The sequence below is a fragment of the Sus scrofa genome, chromosome 8 (genome assembly GCF_054392235.1).
Source record: "Sus scrofa isolate SSC_HxYL_T2T_F1_AM1 chromosome 8, Sscrofa_HxYL_maternal_Yorkshire_Landrace_v2.0, whole genome shotgun sequence".
NCBI classification, from domain to species: Eukaryota; Metazoa; Chordata; class Mammalia; order Artiodactyla; family Suidae; genus Sus; species Sus scrofa.
Window position 1 is genome coordinate 78,274,381 of NC_139390.1, and position 21,718 is coordinate 78,296,098.

The 21,718-nt window shown below is 42.7% G+C and overlaps 1 protein-coding gene across 4 annotated transcripts in view; it reads right to left on the reverse strand.

Moving 5' to 3' along the window:
* Nucleotides 1–21,718, reverse strand: part of SCARB2 (scavenger receptor class B member 2) — a 101,968-nt gene that overhangs the window by 15,470 nt on the left and 64,780 nt on the right. For all 4 annotated transcript variants that reach the window (NM_001244155.2, NM_001444559.1, XM_084971061.1 and 1 more), the window contains 4 exon segments: nucleotides 1,329–1,498; nucleotides 7,566–7,685; nucleotides 13,729–13,820; nucleotides 20,789–20,977. In NM_001244155.2, coding sequence (NP_001231084.1) covers nucleotides 1,329–1,498; nucleotides 7,566–7,685; nucleotides 13,729–13,820; nucleotides 20,789–20,977 — 571 coding nt within the window.

Here is a 21,718-nt window from a genome sequence, read left to right on the forward strand (position 1 = left end):
AAGAAATGGCAAACAAACAAACAAACAAACAAAAAGAAACACTGGGAAATTTGTGGTCAGGGTTTAAAACACACTCTGCTCTGAAATCATGGAGACTCATCACCAACATATGTACTTTCCAATGACTACGTTCTCCACTTTCTCTTTAGCCTTGTTTTGAATGTGAAATCAGTTGACACCTTACATGTATTAACTGTACGGAAGTATGTAAGGCACTTAACACAGTGACTTACCAATAAGTAAGTACTAGCAAACATGAGCTATAATTTTTATTGACTCCTAAACTACTGCCCAGAAAAAACACAACATGGCTTTCTAGCAATAAAAAGCATTACAGAAAAGCCAAGGCATTTTTTTTTTCTTACCATGCTATTGCCATGTTATAAAAACATTACTCTATCTTTCTCTCTTAATCCCAGGCTAGGGATCAGATCCAAGCCGCAGTCATGACCTAAGCCACAGCTGTGGCGATGCCAGCTCTTAATCCACTGTGGCGGCTGGGGATTGAACCTGCATCCCAGTGCTCCCAAGATGCTGCTGATCCCATTGCGCCACAGCGGGAACACTCCTATTCTCTTTTTTAGTTGAAGTATAATTGATTTACAATGTTCATTTCTGGTATACAACGTGCGTCGGTTATTTATGTTCTTTTTCAGATTCCTTGCCATTATAGTTTATTACAAGATACTGAATATAGTTCCCTGAGCTATACAGTAGGACCTTGTTGTTTTATCTATTTAATATACAGTAGTGTGTATCTGCTAATCCAAACTCCTAATTTATCCCTCACCCCTTCCCCTTTGGTTTGTGTTTGAATCTGTGAGTCTTTCTAACAAAACATTCTTCTTCTTTTTTTTTTTTTTTTTTGCCACACTCATAGCGTGTGGAAGTTCCCAGGCCAGGGATGCAACCTGCACCAGAGCAGTGACTCAAGCCACTGCAGTGACAATGCCAGATCCTTAACTCACTGAGCCACATGGGAACTCCTAAAAGGAGTCTTGAAAGGTCAGAATCACTCTTCCTATTGGGCTGACAATATTCTTTGTTGAAGAGCAGGAATCCTGCACCCAGGCCCTCCTGAGTTCCCTCATGTCACCAATCTGAGTTTTTAATATTCTTTTTTTTTTTTTTAAAATGGACGCATACGGAAGTTCCCGGGCCAGGGACTGAATCCAAGCCACTGCTGTGACCTATGCTGCAGCAATACTTGATCCCTTCAATCCACTACACTGGACTGGGAATTGAACCTGTGCCTCCACTGCCACCTGAGCCACTGCAATTGGGGCCTTAACCCACTGTACCACAGCAGAAACTCCCTGAGTTCTTACCATTCTTGCACACGCTGACATTCAGGACTCCTGAGCCCAGGCAGTTTCCTTTAGGTATACAGAAGCCAGCGTTGTCTGAGGTGTTGGCTAATATTTCTGCAGGCACCTTATACCGCAAGGCAGGAAGCCCCTGTACACGCTCGAAGTCACTGAAAGTTATATACACTGACCTGTTAGGAAATAAAAATAAAACAGTCAATGTGGGCTCCTGTTAGCATGATCTGCCTAAATCAGTAAGTCAGCTAACCTTTCTCTGGTATAACATGCCTAAAAGCTTAAAGGATAAGGCGAAAATCAACAGGCAAAAGAAAGCTTGAAAGGAGCTCCATCCAGTCAATGTACAATAAATACGGGATGCACTGTGATGAAGTATGTTTCAGAGGCAGCAACGATGCTAACATCCCAACAAGGCCAAAAAAGAAAATCAAGAAGGTGATGGTAGAATGGAGACTCACACTGAAAAAAATAACAGTCACCTAGACCAGCATGGACACATGCCAATGTGGACCAAGCAGCCACAAAGCAAAGGAGGCCAGGGTGGGGCAGACGCAAAGCAAAATCAGAAGAGGTGGTGAAGGCCTGGGGGCCTGGAAAATGCCGCATGGCACAGATTTTCCATTAGAACTTATACTTGGAACCCATGTCCCCCCAATAAATATAGTTTCCATATTTGCGCCAGTCATGTATTTCTAAGGAGTCCAACACCACTCTGCCTTCAGTGGTTACAGAGTTTCAAATAGTGGTAATACTGGCATATTACCCAGGCTAATATCTGCAAAGCCCCCAAGGACTGTCAAAGCACTTTCACATCCATTGTCTTAATAATGGATGTCCTCCAGCCCTGCATCTGGAGGCACCTGAAGTTGAGCGGAATTGCTTTGGGGGCCTCACATTTTCATCTTTGAACCAGAGGCAGGATGTGTCTCTGTCTGGGTTGCGACTAACCTGGGAGTTGCCTTCCACCACACAGCCCACCCCTACAGCATTTTGTTTTGTTTTTCCTTCACATTTTAATGAACATTTTTGGCAAAAAGAGAAATAGGGAAAATAGTATATTACATGCCTTTTATAGCAAATGCCACTCAGATAAATAAAATGTATATTTATGGGTACAATTGAAGCTCTCTGATTCTAGCCCTTCTCTGGGTCTAGAGGTAACCACTATTCTGAATTTGGGGCTTATCATTCCTATTACTCCCATGCAGGCCTTTAGACTTTTACCTACGTGCATATTCATAAACATGTGGCACTATTTGTTATTTTTAAATGTTATATGAACAGTACACTATGTTCTCTATCATTTGCTTCTTCCTTCAACATTTTTAACATGTATTACATTAACATACACGGCTCTGAAGAAAAAAAAAAAAAAGGAGTTCCCGTCATGGCTCAGTGGAAATGAATCTGACTAGTAACCATGAGGACACAGGTTCAATCCCTGGCCTCGCTCAGTGGGTTAAGGATCCGGCATTGCTGTGAGCTGTGATGTAGGCCAGTGGCTACAGCTCTGATTCTACCCCTAGCCTGGGAGCCTCCATGAGCACTGGGTGTGGCCCTAAAAAGACACCCCCCCCCGAAAAAAAACCAACCATACAAAGCTTTGGTTTGTATATTTTATTTTTATGGCCACACCCACAGGATATGGAAGTTGCCTGGGCCAGGGATTGAATCCCAGCTGCAGCTGTGGCAACACTGGATCCTTTAACTCACTGAGGTGGGCCAGGGATCAAACCCAAGCCACTGCAGTTGGATTCTTATCCACTGTACCACAGCAAGAACTCCCTTATTTTTTTTTTTTTTATTCTGTCATATGAACATGCCACTATTTATTTACAGTCTCCTTTTCATAGTACTTAGATTGCTTTAGATGGAAGAAATTTTCACATGTTGAGGATATGGGGAGGTTATTCTGGCTTATGTATGATTTAACTTAAACTTTGTGCAAACTAGAATAGCCTGTCTTATGGCCTGTCAAACATGCATCATAGATCTGTTTTTAATATTGAAGAATGCATTTGAAAATTAAAATGGAGTAACTGTGGTGTAGGCATCCATGATGGAGCCAGGTGGCTATTGGGGATGTGATCTCAGACACATTCCTGCATCACTGAGAACCTGAATTTTTCTGAACTGCATCAAACTCAAAGACACCGTCAGCCATTCTCAAAACATTATCTGCTAACAGTAACCAGCTGCAACATTATGGCCTCAAGGTCTCCCCTTGTAACTAGGCAACCATTTCACATTCCAACCAATCCTTGCTTAACAAGCACTGTTACTTCTTAACAGCTCCAACTATAACTCTTTGTGATTTTTTTTCAACTCTTTTTTTTTTTCCTTTTTTTTTTCTTTTTTTGGGCCCCACCAGAGGCATATGGAAGTTCTCAGGCTAGGGATCAAATCAGAGCTGTAGCCGCTGGCCTACACCACAGCCACAGCAATGCCAGATCCTTAATCCACTAAGCAAGGCCAGGGATTGAACCCGAGTCCTCATGGATACTAGTCGGATTCAATTCAACAGGAACTCTTTTTTTGCTTTGTTTTGTTTTTTGTTTTTATTTTTTTTGTTATTATTTCTTTTTAATAGATATTTCCACAATACAATTTTTTTTCTACTGTGCAGCATGGTGACCCAAATACACATACATGTACATATTCTATTTTTGCACATTATCATGCTCCATCATAAATAACTATACATAGCTCCCAGTGCTACACTGCAGGATCTCACTGCTACTCCATTCCAAAGGCAATAGTTTGTATCTATTTACCCCAAGCTCCCCAACCACCTCACTCCCTCCCCCTCCCCCTTGGCAACCACAAGTCTATTCTCCAAGTCCATGATTTTCTCTGCTGTGGAAAGGTTCATTTGTGCCTTATATTAGATTCCAGATATAAGTGATATCATATGGTATTTGTTTTTCTCCTTCTGACTTACTTCACTCAGTATGAGAGTCTCTAGTTCCATCCATGTTGCTGCAAAAGCATTATTTCGTTCTTTTTTATGGCTGAGTAGTACTCCACAGTGTATATATACCACATCTTCCTAATCCAATCATCTGTTGATGCCTTGGCTATTGTGAATAGTGCTGCAATGAACATGCGGGTGCATGTGTCTTTTTTTAAGGAAAGTTTTGTCCGGATATATGCCCAAGAGTGGGATTGCTGGGTCGTACGGTAGTTCTATGTATAGATTTCTAAGGTACCTCCATACTGATCTCCATAGTGGTTGTACCAGCTTACATTCCCACCAATAGTGCAGGAGGGTTCCCTTTTCTCCACACCTCCTCCAGCATTTGTTATTTGTGGACTTATTAATGATGGCCATTCTGACTGGTGTGAGGTGGTATCTCATGGTAGTTTTGATTTGCATTTCTCTAATAATCAGTGATGTTGAGCATTTCTTCATGTGCTTATTGGCCGTCTGTACATCTCCCTTGGAAAGGGAACTCTTTCAACTGTAATTCTTTTTTTTCTTTTCCTTTTTGTCTTTTTAGAGCTGCACCCACAGCATATGGAGGTTCCCAGGCTAGGGACTGAATCAGAGCTGTAGCCACTACCTATGCCACAGCCATAGAAACACCAGATCCGAGCCGTGTCTGTGACCTACACCACAGCTCATGGCAACGCCAGATCCTTAACTCACTGAGCGAGGCCAGGGATCGAACCTGTGTCCTCATGGACGCTAGTCAGATTCATTAACCACTGAGCCACGATGGGAATTCCTGTAATTCTTGATAAATAATTTCTGTAACTCACTATAATCTTGTGAGTTTTTTTTTTTTCCCTTTATATGCCTCCCCCATTTTGTAGTCTGGCAAATACAATTCCTTGAATCAGCATCTCTTGGGCTATAGCCCTCAGTTTGGCTCACATAAAATTCTTTTCTTTTCCTATTAGAGATGACTAGTTCCATCAGCACTCCCAACTTTTCATAACTATAACCAATGTTGCAATGAACACCTGTTGGCATAGGTCTCCTTCACATGTGTACAAGAGTTCTTCAGGCCGGGGAATCCACATGGGAGAGAAGGGTGGCATCATGAAGTCTGCATGTTGTTAGCTTTACTAAGCTTCACCACATGGCTCTTCATGCTGGTACCAGATTGTCTCGAGACATGTTTCTACAATATTTTCTTAGCTTCTATGCTGAAAACTCCATCTTGTCCTGCTTTATTTTACCCCATCTTCCCGCTTGAAAAACAGTCACAGTGCTGGTGAATGACTTAAGCTTAAGAATAAAGACCTAAAGGCATAAGTTATTCACAGGGTCAGCTGAATGAGGGCATAATGCGTTGGTCTAGGCACGTGGGACCTGTGCAGATTGGCAAGCCATTTGCACAGCATGACATGTCCTCTTAAGAATAAAAGAAAGAGGAGCCTCATGGCCCCAAGGGGTTTATGAGGGGTCATTAGCAGGATATGCATTAGCAAGGAGAACCAAGGTGCAAACCTAGGCACAATGGGTTATTGAAGATAGGCACGCAGTCTGCAGAAGCACAATGGTGATTCTCTAGCTGCTATGCATAGATAGCTGATGCCAAGCTTCCTCAAATGCTAATGATTGTTAAATGCCTAAAGGTCAGAATAAAAGCTTAATCAGCAACCGACTATGTAACTTTTAAAATAACTTAAAAAAAAAACCCCTATATCCAGCACCTATAACCCCCTCCTCACTTGACGTAATCCTTAAGAGTACAATAAAAGCAGTGTGGTTTCTTGAGGCGGTGCTCTTGGTCCCTGAAACCTTGAGTCCCCTGGTTCCCACCTTTACTTAAGATAAATGTCTCTGTGTCTTGTTTCATGTTAGCTTTTTTCCTTAAGTTTCACGGCACTGATTCTTCAGCCCCATCCTGCTGAGATGGTCTGGGCACCAGATAGAGTTTCCTCGGATCACATCTTTAACAAGCCCCCTACTGTCCTCCTTCTTCCCTGTCCCACTCACTGCACTCTGCAACATTTTCTCTTCCTTCAGTGCTTCCACAAATATCAACTGGATAGAGCAGCTGGCTGGAGGGTGACTGAGCTATTCCTATGAGGGCTGCAAAGGGTCTGCACGCGGCAGAGAGTGAAGCTGGGGAGGGGAGTGAAAGAAGAGCTATTCTGGAGGAGGATGAGGATGGATAGACTTGGTGGCTGCTCCAGTGCAAGGGAGGAGAGAGATTTATAGTGATTCCGGCAGGGCTTCCTGGTGAGGTGCTCAACTGTGTGAGAGGAAAGCTCAGAAGAACAGACATTCTTTTTTTTTTTTTTTTTTTAATTTATTTTTTGTGCTCCTCTTTTCTGTATTAGATTTTTGAGCGGAGCCACAGTTGCAACCTGAGCCACAGCTGTGGTGGAGCCAACCCACGCATTGGGCCAGGGATCGAACCTGCTTCCCAGCACTCCCAAGATGCCGCTGATCCCGTTGCACTTGGTAACTCCAAGAAGAACAGCTATTCTTGAGGATATTGACTCTACAGCATCAAAGGCAGCTAGGTTACCTCTGACCGAGACGTCTCATTAAAAAGCCTTGCAGGAGTGAGTGGGAGAGGAATGGAGGCTGTGGGATCAGCCACTCAGGTGAGCAGTTTGAGGGTGTAGGGCGGGAGCAGCAGGGACAAGGAGCCAGGAACCAGGGCCAGGAGCAGGATGCCTTCCTCCTGAAGACAGGACCTAATCATGCCTGTCTAGAGAGAAGGAGCAGCAGGAAAAGGGGAGAGACGGCGGGGCAGGTGTGAGCAGCTATGACCAATGGGAAGGTCGGAGCTCAGCAAAGACCTGTGACTGCTGAAATAGGGACAACAGAACGATTTCTTCATCTTCTATCAGCGACTGCCTGTTGACTGGAACATGACTAGGGCAAATTTCATACCCAACAGAGCATACCATAATAACAAAGTGTTAGCATTTAATATTATTGACTGTGGGACACTCCCTGGGCTAAGTATTTTATTAAAGAAACTTATTCGTCCTCAAAACTCCCAAGGTAGATAACCATTCCTACCCTTCTTTCGCAAATGAAGCAAGTGAGGCACAGAATGGCTAAATAATCTTCCCAAGGTCACATGGCTGTAAGTGGTGGAACTGGTTACAATACATCCGGGCTCTGGAGTCAGAGCTGTGAGTCACCACAGGATGCTATGATCATTGATCACTGACTACACATAAATATCCTTGCCAAATAAGTGTAGCTACATATATTCCTCGTATGTTTGGTGGTCTTGCAGTCAAATAACTCATTTTTCAAGTTCTTACCTGCAAAAATCAGATGGGAAGACATAAAGGACCTCGTCTTTAGTGATCAATGGGTGAAAAGAATCTCCGTCCGTCCCGTTGATCATATTGCACGTGTCTGCAGTCCACCAGTCAAGAGACCTGTCATTGGAAGCACAGCAAAGAGTCACACTGGATCGCAGGCTTCTTTTAATGGTCTGGACTTTTCAAGACTTGACTAGGACCTGGCTACCCACAGACTCCTATTCACACATGGACACAAGGGTATTTGGTCAGAGATTAGATCAAGAGAGGGAAAAGCAGGCTCCACCTCCCTAAATCCATTCTTCCCTCTTCCCTTCCTCTAAAACAGAGTATCTTTTGTAGAGGTTTAGGAAGACCCATTTACTTAAAGCTATGACCCAATGCGGTGTTCACAACAGCCTTGTTCACAGCAGCCTGTGGACAGGTAAGCTCTGGACAGATATGTTAACTTAGATAACATTCACGACAGAGCGTCAACTGTCTCCCCTACCAACAGCTAATGGAGGATTTCTCTAGGGTCACAGAAAAGCGTAATGCTGAATTGACTCTGTACTCGCTAAGAGCACATTTGAGATGGAGGGTTTTTAAAAATTAATTCCTTGAATAATGGTCCAAAATGCAAAATACAGGAAAGGATGGGTCATAAATAGTAATTCTTCCAACATCTGGTCAAGGAGGCATCAGTCTAAGTTCATGAATTGAGGGCCAAGTAAAAACAGAGTAGTGGCTGATAAAACACAAAAAGGGAACATTTAAAAGCTCTACTTGCTATTCAAACACTAACAAACATCTCCCTAGATAATGAAAGGTGAAAAATGCCAAGTGGTGAATAGGGCTAAAACTGCCAGCCCACTGGGCCAGGAGAAAGATCTCTGAGTCCAGCTCCTAAGGTTAATAAGAATTAAAAGTGGTCCATCAAGGGCTTGAAATCAGGGTCTGGGGGCAGGGGTTTTTCTGCTCAGCAGGAGAGGCCAAAGAAAGCAAAGCTGAGTTGCTGGGAGACAGGATGCCGCAGACACAGCCTCACAAACAGAATGTGAATCAAGCTGCCTGTTGATTCTTTGGTGGGAGCCCATAATGTGTACTGGCTAATGGAGGCACCTGCAAAAGTGCTACCTAGGAAGAGGTGAGAGGATGGGTAGATGGATAGATGGATGGATGGATGGATGGATAGGTAACAGACAGACTTCCCAACTAAAATAATTCTGCCAATCATCATTTGTTTGTTTGTTTTCTTTTTCAGCTGCGCCCGCAGCATGTGAAGTTCCTGGGCCAGGGATTGAATCCAAGCCACAGCTGCACCCTATGCCACAGCTATGTCATCACCAGACCCTCAACTCTTTGCACCAGGCCCAGGATCAAACTGGTGCCACTGGAGAGATAAAGCTGGATCGTTAACCCACCGCACCACAGCGAGAACTCCCAACATTGCAACATGCTAAGAGACAGGCAACAAAACCAACAGTAAGATGAATTCATCTTAGAAGAAATTAAAATAATTGAACAATCCAGCTAATACTTTACATAAATGTGTTTAGCATCCTCAATGAGACAAGCGAAAGCAAAACATCCTTAGAAAAGAATGGTATGTTATTAAAAATAAAAAGGAAAGAATGAAGTAAGAGTAGAAAGACTGAAAGAATGAAAAATAGAAATCTCGGGGCATAAAAATAGTTTCTGAAAGAAAACCTCAACATAGGGATAAACTCTATTGGCACGTAGTTGGCACAGAGAAATGGCTAAATGAAAGATCGTTCTAAGGAATTTATGCAAATATAAACTCAGAAAGGTTAAAAATTAAAGGATCAAGCTATACAGAATATATCAAGGGGCTCCAATGAACAATTAATAGGAGTTTGGGGAAGGGTAGTGAGAACAGAGTGAATAACAGAGAAGCAATAATTTAAGAGGCAATTGCTGAAAGTTTTCCAAACCTTAAGAAAGATATGAGGCCTTAGATTAAAAGTATGCCCCAAGGGCCAAATGCAGTAAATAAAATAAATTCAAACCTGGATATGTTGTAGTAAAACTGCAAAAGGTCAAGGAAAAAGATATCAAAAGCCAATGGAGGGAGTTCCCGTTGTGGCTCAATGGAAATGAATCTAACTAGCATCCATGAGGATGCAGGTTCAATCCCTTGCCTCGCTCTGTGGGTTAAGGATCTGGCATTGCTGGGCTGTGATGTAGACCACCAGCCACAGCTCTGATTCAACCCCTAGCCTGAGAACCTCCATATGCTGCAGGTGTGGACCTAAAAAGACAAAAAAAAAAAAAAAAAAAAAAAAGCCAATGGAGTAATAGCTTCTTAATTTCTAAATGTCAACCTAGAACTCTACACCCAATGAAAATCATTGAAAATTAAGAGTGAAATAAAGATCTTTTAAATATGCAATGTCTAAGAAAGTATAACACCCACAGATCCTTACGGAAAGAACTACTAAGGAGGCAGGAGGCAGATGGGTCCCTGGGCTGGGAAGAGCTGGGACTCCTTAGGCCAAGGAAACTGGGCCTTGTTTCTCTTTGACACCTCAAGGAAAGAGGTGAAGGAGCCAAGCTCAGCCGGAGTGGAGAGATAAGATTGTTAGAAGAAGGAGAAGGCAGAGGCTGGAGCAATGAGATTGCCAGGGAAGTCTGCTGACCAACACAGTGGTCTCAAGCCCTGAGCAGGCGAGACTTCCCCGCTGCAGGGGAGTGCTTGATTTTTTATAGACAGGGGCGTTTGGCTGAGCCTTGTAGTCTGTGGCCTTGGGGCTTATCTTTGTCTTTGGGAACTTATCCGTTACATGGGCCTGCTTGATAAGAGGGAGTCTGTGTCCTTTTAGGCCTTGTTTCATGTTCCATCTAGAAAGATGACCATTCAATCACTCCTGGGGTCAAGGAGAGCTCCCCAATTACACATGTGCAGTAAGACTCTCGGGGTCAGAAAGGGAGGGGGCGCCAGGCCATATAAGTCCTGATACCTCCTGGCACCCTTTGCCCTGGAATCCATCTTTGTCAAAAGATGCGCACGCATGTTGGGGAGGGTCCTGTGTCCAGTCAGGTGTGAGAATTAAAACAGGACAATTGGCTAAAGGTAAACAAAGACCCAGAAGAACTGTCCTATATAAGTGATTTAAATCAGCTCTGGCTTGCTCCTCACTGAGGGGGACTCTGACTCCGACACCCACACTCCTCTTTAGGGCGTGCATTACAGCTTTGCTTCTGACTTAAATAAACAGGATTCCTCTGTGTGCTCTCCCACATGGTGTACTGTGACTCTTTTTTTTTTTTTTTTTTGGTCTTTTTTTGCTATTTCTTGGGCCGCTCCCGCAGCATATGGAGGTTCCCAGGCTAGGGGCTGAATCTGGAGCTGCAGCCACCGGCCTACACCAGAGCCACAGCAACGCAAGATCCAAGCCGCGTCTGCAACCTACACCACAGCTCACGGCAACGCCGGATTGTTAACCCACTGAGCAAGGGCAGGGACGGAACCCGCAACCTCATGGTTCCTAGTCGGATTCGTTAACCACTGCGCCACGACGGGAACTCCAGTACTGTGACTCATAACAAGAAACTTCCTCCTGTTTCTATAGCCTTTGCCTCCTTGAAACATTCTTGCTTTGAACAGGGGGCAAGAATCAGGGCAATTCTACTCTCAGCCTTGAGCTAATCTAGTGGTTAGGGCTCCTGGGTCTCATCCAGGCTGCCCAGGTTCAATTCCTGAGCAGACAATTAAGATCTCACTCCAAGCTGTCACTCACTGCTGTCTCTCTGAGATCACTAATAGAGGGTTTCTCAACCTACTAACATTTCGAGCCTGATAACTCTGTGGGCGGTCTGTCCTTTACACTGCAGGGTGTTCAGAGGCATCCCAGGTCTCCACCCAGGAGATGCCAGTGGCTAGCTCCAGTTATGACAACCAAAAATGTATCTGGACATCACCACTATCCTCTGGGGGCAAAACTGCCTCTTGTTGAGAACCGCTGTATTAATGATCTTCAGCAAGAAGAAACTAACCCCAGGGGGAAGATATGAGAAGGAAAAAAACCTAATAAAATATGTTGGGGAGTTCCCGTTGTGATTCAGCAGGTTAAGAATTCGACTAGTATCCATAAGGATGAGGGTTTGATTCCTGGCCCCACTCAGTGGGCTACAATCTGACATTGCCATGAGCTCGGTGTAGGCTGAAAATGTGGCTCGGATCTGGCATTGCTGTGGCCAGCTGCTGCAGCTCTGATTTGACCCCTAGCCTAGGAACTTCCATATGCCGCAGGTGCAATCCTAATAAGAAAAAAAACCTTAGTACATTTAATTATTTACTATAAAATAATGAACTTTTACTTATATTTGGCTTCATAAGAAGGTGAAACAAGTTGTAGACAAGAATAACACAAAAGCGGGGTGTGTGTGTATGTTTGTGTGTCTATGTGTGTTCAGAAATAGGCCAAGTTTGGAGCTCCCATCACGGCTCAGTGATAAGGAACCCAACTAGTATCCATGGGGGGTGTGATCCCTAGGTTTGTTCAGTGGGTTAAAGATCTGGTGTTGCTGTGAGCTGTGGTGTAGGTCACAGATACGACTCGGATCCAGCACCCCTCTGGCTGTGGCGTAGGCTGGCAACTGCAGCTCCAGTTGGACCCCTAGCCTAGGAATGTCCATATGCCACAGGTGCAGCCCTAAAAAGCAAAAAAAAAAAAGAAAGAAAGAAAGAGAAGAAACAGGCAAAGTTAATGGAAAAAGAGAAAATACACAGCTTTAGTTTTGTTAGGAAAATATATATTGTTAATCTAAGGACAGAATAGACATAAATGAGCTAAGGGTGAAAAAGAATGTCAAAGATGAGTCTACTTATATCAAATAATATATCATTATGTTATAAATGTATCAGTATTACAATATGCATATAAAAGGATTAACCCCCTTAAAAGACTAGGAAGTAACAGATTGGGTTTAAACCAAAATCCAGCCATATCCTGTGTACAAGTAAATATCCCTCCTAAGCCAGTGCCCAGTCATCTGATTCCCCTCCAAAGGCAACATTGTTGCCAGTGTTATGCTTTCAGGGTTCTTCTTTTCTAGGCAGAGTGTGTGTGTGTGTTTGTGTGTGTGTGTGTACACAAATGTATATGTATGAGTGTTTTTAAAAATCTAAATAAACTTTTAATTTAAAAGCAGTTGTAGCTTTACGGAAAAGTAGTGAAGCTAATATTCCACACCAGTTTTTTTCGGCCTGTATTTCTGGGAAGCTTCAAGTTAACTGAATGTTCATGAACAGGATTTCTCTTACCATAATCCCTGAAGAATTAGCCCTCTTTTCTCTCAAAGAAGTCTCAAAGACGTCTAATTTCTATGACTTACAAAAAAATCTTTTTGCTTTATGTGTGGCTTTATTGCAAGCAGCTTCAGTTCCTTCTTGGAGGTAGTTTGTTCGTAAATTATACATACTAAAATATTTTGAAATGCTGTCATACGAACTGAAAGGTTTTTCAATTTAAAAGAAAAACGCACAAAGCACAATCACTAAATTAAATTAAGAGAGCTTCTTTCCTTCCCTCAAAACAAGCAGGAGTTCCCATTGTGGTTCAGCGGTTAATGAAACGGACTAGCATCCATGAGGATGCAGGTTCAATCCCTGGCCTTGATCAGTGGGTTAAGGATCCGGTGTTGCCATGAACTGTGGTGTAGGTCACAGATGCGGCTTGGAACTTGCGTTGCTGTGGCTGTGGCACAGACCAGCAGCTACAGCTCCGATTCAACTCCTGGCCTGGGAACCTCCATATGCAGTGGGTGTGGCCCTAAAAAAAAAAAAAAAAAAAGCAGTGATTTGAAATGTATCTGTGCTGCAGCTATGCATCATTCAGAGACTAAGACCGAGAGTGAAAACTTCCCTGGCTTTGTGATTCTTGCCTTGTCACAAGACACTTACAAATGATGAATATTTAATTTGTGAAGTACCCTACCCCCAATTTTGAATTAGAAAATAATAATTGTACACAGTCATACTATATTATTTATATTGTAGGCTATTTTACATAATTATAGATTTTAAAATGTATAGATAGGTATTTTTTCATCCAAAAAATGATACTGCTAAATTTTTTTTAAAATAAAGCAGAAGTGGACATTCGGTTTAAATGAAAATTGAAAAAAATTAATTACACCAATAAATCATTACACTTACGTTTTTCCATTCCATTCCACAATTTTGGAAAAGTTAAGGTAATTGTCTTCTCCAGTTAGAAAGACGTAGTCTCCATCGTTAGTGCCATTTTTCTGAAAATGAGTGAATATGGTCAACTAAAGTAACTGTGATGGTTCATTTTATGTGTCAGCTTGGCTAGGCTATGGTACCCAGTCCTTTTGTCAAACAATACTCTAGAGGCTGCTATATTTTCTAGAGTTCCCTTAAGTAAATGAGATCACTGTTGAAAATATGGGTGGGCTCGTCCAACCAGCTGAAGGCTTTAAAAGCAAACAGGTTTCCTAGAGAAAAAGGGATTCTCTTTAAGACAGCAATGTAGAAATCCTACTTGAGTTTCCAGCCTGCCAGATCATCTGTCCTATGGATTTCAGACCGGCCACTGAAATTCTGGATTTCAGTTATTGCCAGCCCCCACAAAAGCATAGGCCAATTCCTTAATATAAATCTCTCAGTAGATACAGATACACAGATCTCCATCAACTCCGTTTTCCTAGAGAACCCTAACTGATACAGGAAGCAGCACATTTAATCTTTATGAAACTGTCCTAGTTGGGCCCTAATTGCTACATGAGACTGAACCAGAACTAGGGAATAGAGTGACTATTTTGCTAAATCCCATACTAACCACATTATTACTTTATGGTTTTAAAAAGTATGAGCCCAATTAAATAACACACAAAGGATTTAAAGAAATCCTTTCTTTCCCCAAAGAAAATATCCAAATAGCCAATAAGCAATAAGTACGTGAAAAGATGCTCAGCCTTATTAGTCATTAGGAAAATGCAAATCAAAATCACAATGAGATACAACTTTCCAACCATGAGGATAGCAATTAAAAGAAAAGCAAAAAAACAGATGTTGGTGAAGATGTGGAGAAACTAGAGCCTTCCCATATCGCTGGTGGGAAGTGAGATGTTGCAACTGCTGTGGGAAAGAGTTTGGCTGGTTTGTCAAAAAGTTAAACCTAATGTTGCCATATGACTCCAACCTGCCACTCCCATGTATCTACCCAAGAGAATTCCACTCCAAGGTACAGATCTAATGTTCATACAAAAACTCCTATATAAATGTTCATAGCAGCATCATTCATAATAGCCAAAAAGTAGAAATAATCCAAGTATTCATCAGCTGAAGAATGGATAGAGAATTGTGTGGTATATCCATTCAGTGAATATTATTACACAGCCATAAAAAGGAAGGAAATGCTGATACATGTCACGCATGGATAAACCTTCTAAAAATACTACATAAAAGAAACTAGACATGAAAGATCATATAGTGTATGAATTCATATAAATTCCATTCCATTATACAGCTGTCCAGAATGGGCCAGTCCATAGAGACAGAAAATAGATTTGTGGTTACCAGAAGCTGGTAGGAGAGGCGAATGGACGTATCTGCTAACGGGTTGTGGTTTGGGGGAAGAAAATGTTCTGGAATTAGACAGTGGTGGTGGTTGCACAGCCTTGTAAAGATACTAAAAAAACCACTGAAATGTACGCTTTTAAATAGTGAGCTTTACATTCAACATAATTTTATGTTTATTTTAACTGAATTATATCTCAATTAAAAAAAGCATAACTCCAGGGCCAGGACCCAATTACATATCAAGAGCTGCGCTAGAAGAAAGTGGCATTGATACAATCACACTTGCAATGAAAGGTTTCTTCAGGTATATATTCTTTACAAGTGACACTTCTTTTTTTTTTTTTTTTTTTTTTTGTCTTTTTGCTATTTCTTGGGCCGCTTCCGCGGCATATGGAGATTCCCAGGCTAGGGGTCTAATCGGAGCTGTAGCCACCGGCCTACGCCAGAGCCACAGCAACGCGGGATCCGAGCCGCGTCTGCAACCTACATCACAGCTCATGGCAACGCCGGATCGTTAACCCACTGAGCAAGGGCAGGGACCGAACCCGCAACCTCATGGTTCCTAGTCGGATTCGTTAACCACTGCGCCACGACGGGAACTCCACAAGTGACACTTCTTAGGAGCAGACACTCTATACGTTCTCAAAAGTTCTTCATCTGGGGATGGGCTTTGACTTCTGGCAGAACGAAAAGGTTTCTTGGAAGTATTTAAATGCTTAACCATTTAGCTTAGGCCACATCCAAGTTAAGTGGAGGACTTCAAGAAATATATATGTATATTTTTAGAAGTATTTTGGTCTGTTTTCTACACAAAATTTGTCTATAGAACTAAGATATATATAATATATACATACATACTATATAATATACACAATTTTTGTACATATATACAAATACACAATTTCTTTACTGATATGTATATTTCCTGTGTTATCAGAAGTTCTTCATAGGTAAAATTTACTGACTCTATAATATTATGTGGTAATATTATAACCTAACCATTTTCCTATTACTGAATATCTAGTTTTGAATTTTTTGCCACTAACAATGATGTATGAATATCTTCATGATTCAAAATCTTTTCTGTATTTCATTTTCTAAAAGGATCACTAAAAGTGAAATTACCAGACAAAAGAACATGAACATTTTTAAAGCTTTTGATTCATGGTATCAAGTTGCTCAAGGCCACCCAGTGGAAACAGCAAGATAAATCAGTTTACATTTCCCAAATGCCTTTCGCTAGATTTGGCTTATTGGGTCAACAAAAAAAGGGTTTCTTATCTCTTTTTGCATTTCTGTATTTACTGAGGTTGAACTCTTTTTTTCAATCATTTGCCTTAAAAGGCATTCAGGCTCTCTGAATTCTCTTTTCAATTTTTTTTGCCTACTTGGGTTCTTTTATCACTTAACTTCATCTCACCAACTATGTCAACATACCAACACGGTCCACATACATAATAGTCACGTTGTGTCCACACAGGAAATTTTATGTGACTTTAAGATACAAGAAAGGACTTTTTTAAGGGCAACAATGTGAACAAACACAACAATTTAGAAGCAAATTCAAATACCTCACATTAAAAAAAAAAAAAAAAAGCTGAACCATCAGTTTTAAAAATGCATGTCTGTGCCTTTCTGAAGACCTATGCTTAACCCACATGTGGGTTAAGCGAACTGGTTCAGCATTTAAATATTTCAGAGTAACTCAAAGAGTTCTTCCCAGCTGCTTTCAGCCCAAGAGTCAGACACTGGATGTGAATGCTTCCCTGTCACTCTCTAGAACCTTTGTTATGTGAGGACAAGCAGGAATGATGGGTTTTGTGGCATGACGGTAGGGATTTGGGTTAACACAAGGAACTATTACTGCAGGAGGTGGAGAGATGTTCTGAGAACAGGCTGACAGCATCCACACCACTAGCCTGATACAAGCCTAATCCATCCAGGAGGATTGGCTGGACCGGCTGACCCTCAAAGATACTCCCCAGCCACTCTCATTTTATCCTTCCAGGAATCCACACTCACTGGGAGATGCTTGAACTCTCTTATGCCAAGGAAAACAGAGGTGCTCTGAAATCAACGGGTACAGATGAGCGGACTGGCTTTCCAAAGGCAAATAAGAGCACCTGACATTCAGCCAGGTCACCTTTTCTCGGGAGCCCAGTGCCAATACTCTGTCTGTATTACCTTCCCCCAGTCACTCTCACACCCTGTCCCACCCCATTTGCTGTTTGGCTATTTCATCATTAAAGTCTTTGAAGGAAAAGTGTTCAAGTGCTTTAAGGCTTTCTGTTTGCAACACAGCATGTGATGGAACAGGTGGACCGGGCACACAGGTCCAGGGGATCACAGGGGAATGTGGCCGAATGCCACTAAGATTAAGGAAGGGTCTGAGGCCGGGTGGGGCAGGTGCAGACAAGGCCGTGTCAGGGAAGGAGACAACCCCACAGCCTGGCCCGGTCTTGAATGAATGATGGCTCAAGTGTGGACTTCCGTGCTGCTGCCTATAGAATTAGTTTTTGGCCAGAGCAGGTGAAAAAACCAAAGAGGAGACACCTTTGCCTCTTTTTCCAACAACACTATAGAGAGTTTATTTAGCTTCAAAATGAAAACATACCCCAGCCATTCATATTAATTTTTTTTTTTTTTTGAGCCAGTCATGGAAGGGAAAAAGAACCAGTGTTCCTGAAATGTGTGTTGCAATTTACAGTTTGCAGAGCACTTTTGCGGACTCTCATTGGGCCATTCAAAGCAACCTTTGGAGTGTGGATACCTTTAACCTTTTTTTTTTGTTTTTTTTTTTTTTGTCTTTTTGTCTTTTCTAGGGCCACCTCCCTCGGCATATGGAGGTTCCCGGGCTAGGGGTCGAATCAGAACTGTAGCCACCAGCCTACGCCAGAGCCACAGCAACGCCAGAGCCACAGCAACGCCAGATCCGAGCCTCGTCTACGACCTACACCACAGCTCACCGCAACGCTGGATCCTTAACCCACTGAGCAAGGCCAGGGATCGAACCCGCAACCTCATGGTTCCTAGTCAGATTTGTTAACCACTGCGCCACGATGGGAACTCTGGATACCTTTAATCTTAAGTTACCAGTGATGAAAGTGAGGTTCAGAGAAGTCTTATAGTTATTAAATGAAAAAGTCAGGACACACATGCAGCCCCCTGGGTCTAAGTCTCATGCTCTGTTTCCCAGGGGTGGGAAATCCACTCCAGGTCCGAATCTAACTGAGCCCTGGTAGGGCTTTTCACTAACGGGGGCTCAGAGAGCTGCAGTGTGCTTGCAAGGAGAGGCAATGGCCAGGGGCAGAGAAAGAAAAAAAATAAAATACACCCCTGCCACAGAAAAGCAAAATGCCAATTTCTCCAATAGGTCCATATGGATGAGTTACATGTTAAACATCTATCTAAAGATACATATTATAAGCCCGATGAGGTCAACGTAAAGACAAAGCAGGCTCAATGACAAAAATTTTCTGAGAAATGCTGAGGTATTAGAAACAGGATCTACTTAGCAGATGGATCTTAGCCGCTGGGACCAAAGGGAGCTTAAGGAAACCTTTGTATCCTCTACAGGAAGCTCCTCTGAAATGATTTCTAGAAGAGAGTCTAGTCACAGCTTAATAAGACATCAGTGCTTGGAGTTCCTGTCGTGGTGCAGTGGTTAACGAATCCGACTAGGAACCATGAGGTTGTGGGTTTGATCCATGGTCTTGCTCAGTGGGTTGAGGATCCAGTGTTGCCATGAGCTGTGGTGCAGGCTGTGGATGCGGCTCGGATCCCACGTTGCTGTGGTTCTGGTGTAGACGACGGCTATAGCTCCGATTCGACCCCTAGCCTGAGAACCTCCATATGCCACAGGAAGCGGCCCTAGAAAAGGCAAAAAGACAAAAAAAAAAAAAAAAAAAGACATCAATGTTTCTTCTGGTGGAAGCTGGACCCCTATTAGATGGGACCTTTAGGGAACATCAGGCAGCCTGCTCACCCAGAGTGAAGGATTTAGGGTTGGTGGGACCCTACTCGCAGGACACACTCATCTTGCAAAGATGTTTAAAAGTTAGTTCCCACTCTGAACAGTTTCTAAGTTTTGTATACCCTTGACAGTACAGGAGCAGTAGGAGCACCATTCACAAGAGAAGGTGAAATGCTAGGAGACTGAATGATGAAGGTGAGATTCTTGAGTAGTTAGAGCCAGAGAATAACAACAAATCTAAAGATGAGGAAATTTATCCCAATTCTGTATCCTGCCTCTACTCTATAACCTGTTCTTCCCAAGTTTGTCATTGACTCATCTCCCAACTATCCATTTTATGCAAGGGTTTTATTTTCGAGGGGGAGGGGTTTTTATTACTTTTTTAAAAAATAAGAGTTGTAATGATTATTTCAGCTTCCCTCTTGGTCTTGTTTTTGTTTGTTTTTTGTTTTGCCACACCTGCAGCGTACGGAAATTCCCAGGCCGGAGATCAAATCTGCCCCACAGCAGCGATCAGAGCCACAGTGGTGAAAACCCGGGCGCCTTAACTCACTAGGCCATCAGACAACTTCCGATTCTTTATTACTTTTAATTTTAATTCATTTGAAGCTCAGGCAGCAATAAAATATGCTTTGAATAAGTACTCGAATGTCAATATTTTTGGTTTCAAACCAAAGTGAATCTGCAAGGAATGATACAAAAGTCCACTTATAGGCAGAAGAAATCATAGACCAGGACGCACAGAGTTTCAAACTATCCAGCCTCTTTCATAAATAAGATGTCTGAAAATCTAATAAATAGCTCCCACCCCTAATGGACTGTCACGTCGCTATTTAGTTCCTTGTTTACTTTTGCCAGGCTGATCTATTTTTTTAAAATTTTTATTATAGTTGATTTGTAACATTCTGTCAATTTCTGCTGTACAGCAAAATGACCCAGTTATACATAGATATACATTCTTTTTCTCATATTATCTTCTGTCATGTTCTATACAAGTGATTAGATAATAGTTCTCTGTGCTACACAGCAGGACTTCGTTGCTTATCCATTCTAGGCTGATTTATGGGTTTAGTTCCCAGGTAATCAAAATAAGACTTGGCATGGATCCCTGAAATTGATGATACTTTGAAAGATGGCAGCTGATTCACGGCACAGCCACTCTATTTCTTTTTTTTTTTTTTTTTTTTTGTCTTTTTGTCTTTTTGCCATTTCTTGGGCCGCTCCCGCGGCATATGGAGTTTCCCAGGCTAGGGGTCTAATCGGAGCTGTAGCTGCCAGTCTATGCCAGAGCCACAGCAACATGGGATCCAAGCCGCGTCTGCAACCTACACCACAGCTCACGGCAACGCCGGATCGTTAACCCACTGAGCAAGGCCAGGGATCGAACCCGCAACCCCATGGTTCCTAGTCAGATTCGTTAACCACTGCGCCACGACGGGAACTCCTCTATCTATTTCTCACAGCAACACTCATGCAGAGTCAGCACTGGCAGCATGTTGAAATCGTGGGAAAAGTTTTTTGCCCCTACTAAAAAGCACCGTCTTATTTTTCATGCGCTCTGTAAGACATCTAGAATTCTGAGCAATTTTGGTCTCCTCCTGGGAGAAAGCCAAAGTGAAGATAACATCTGGCTCAGACTGCCCTCCCCCTCGGCTGAACAAAGAATCCCTGAAAAGAAAAATCAACAGATCAACTTACCCCATAGAACAGGCCAAAATAGGGAGAGATGTCGGGTTCCAAAATGTTGATGAGGGACAAGATTTCATCTTTGTAGCCCCAAAGCAATTCATCCACTGTGTGAGTCACAAAGAGCTTCTGACGATAGGCCCTCAACAGGGCTTCGATGATCTCGCGGAGCAGGGGCAGGTGGGTCCATTCCATGGCGGTCTGAGGAGCACAAGCAAGTTCAGACAGCAGCATCCCCACCCCACACTCCCACGGCCCCTTCAGCAAACGGGGCTGCAAAGGTAAATGTAAATGTTGAGATCAAAACAGCTGAAAAATAAGCCAGTGTGCTCCCCTCTGGCTGAGTGTGAAGAATAAGACTCTTCAGTTATTGTCCTTTCTCAGTATTACACTTTTTCAGTGTGAATTTGGCATCCTTCCTGGCAACTCTTGAGTTTTTCTGACACAGCAGAAGGGGGTAAAAAACGCTCCCAAATACATTGGTAACTTTAGCCACAAGGTGGCGCCACGTTCCTCCTGATCAGGGCTATAGGTTTGGTCCCCATAAACTGCCCCACTAGGCAACTGGGCAGACCTAGGATCTAACACGTTCCACACTCTCCATCATGAGTGTCCAGCTGACTATGCAGTGGTCACATAGGAGCTACAATAGAAGCCTTAGAAGGGGTTGGTGTAAATGAAGAAAATTTTCCTGGGTCTCAGGTATTTGTTTTTTCATTTTTTTTTCCATGTATTTTTTATTAGATTATTATTAGGTTATTGCCATTAAAAACAGAGCCCAGGAGTTCCCGTCGTGGCTCAGTGGTTAACGAATTCGACTAGGAACCATGAGGTTGTGGGTTCGATCCCTGGCCTTGCTCCATGGGTTAAGGATACGGTATTGCGGTGAGCTGTGGTATACGTCGCAGACTCGGCTCAGATCCTGCATTGCTGTGGCTCTGG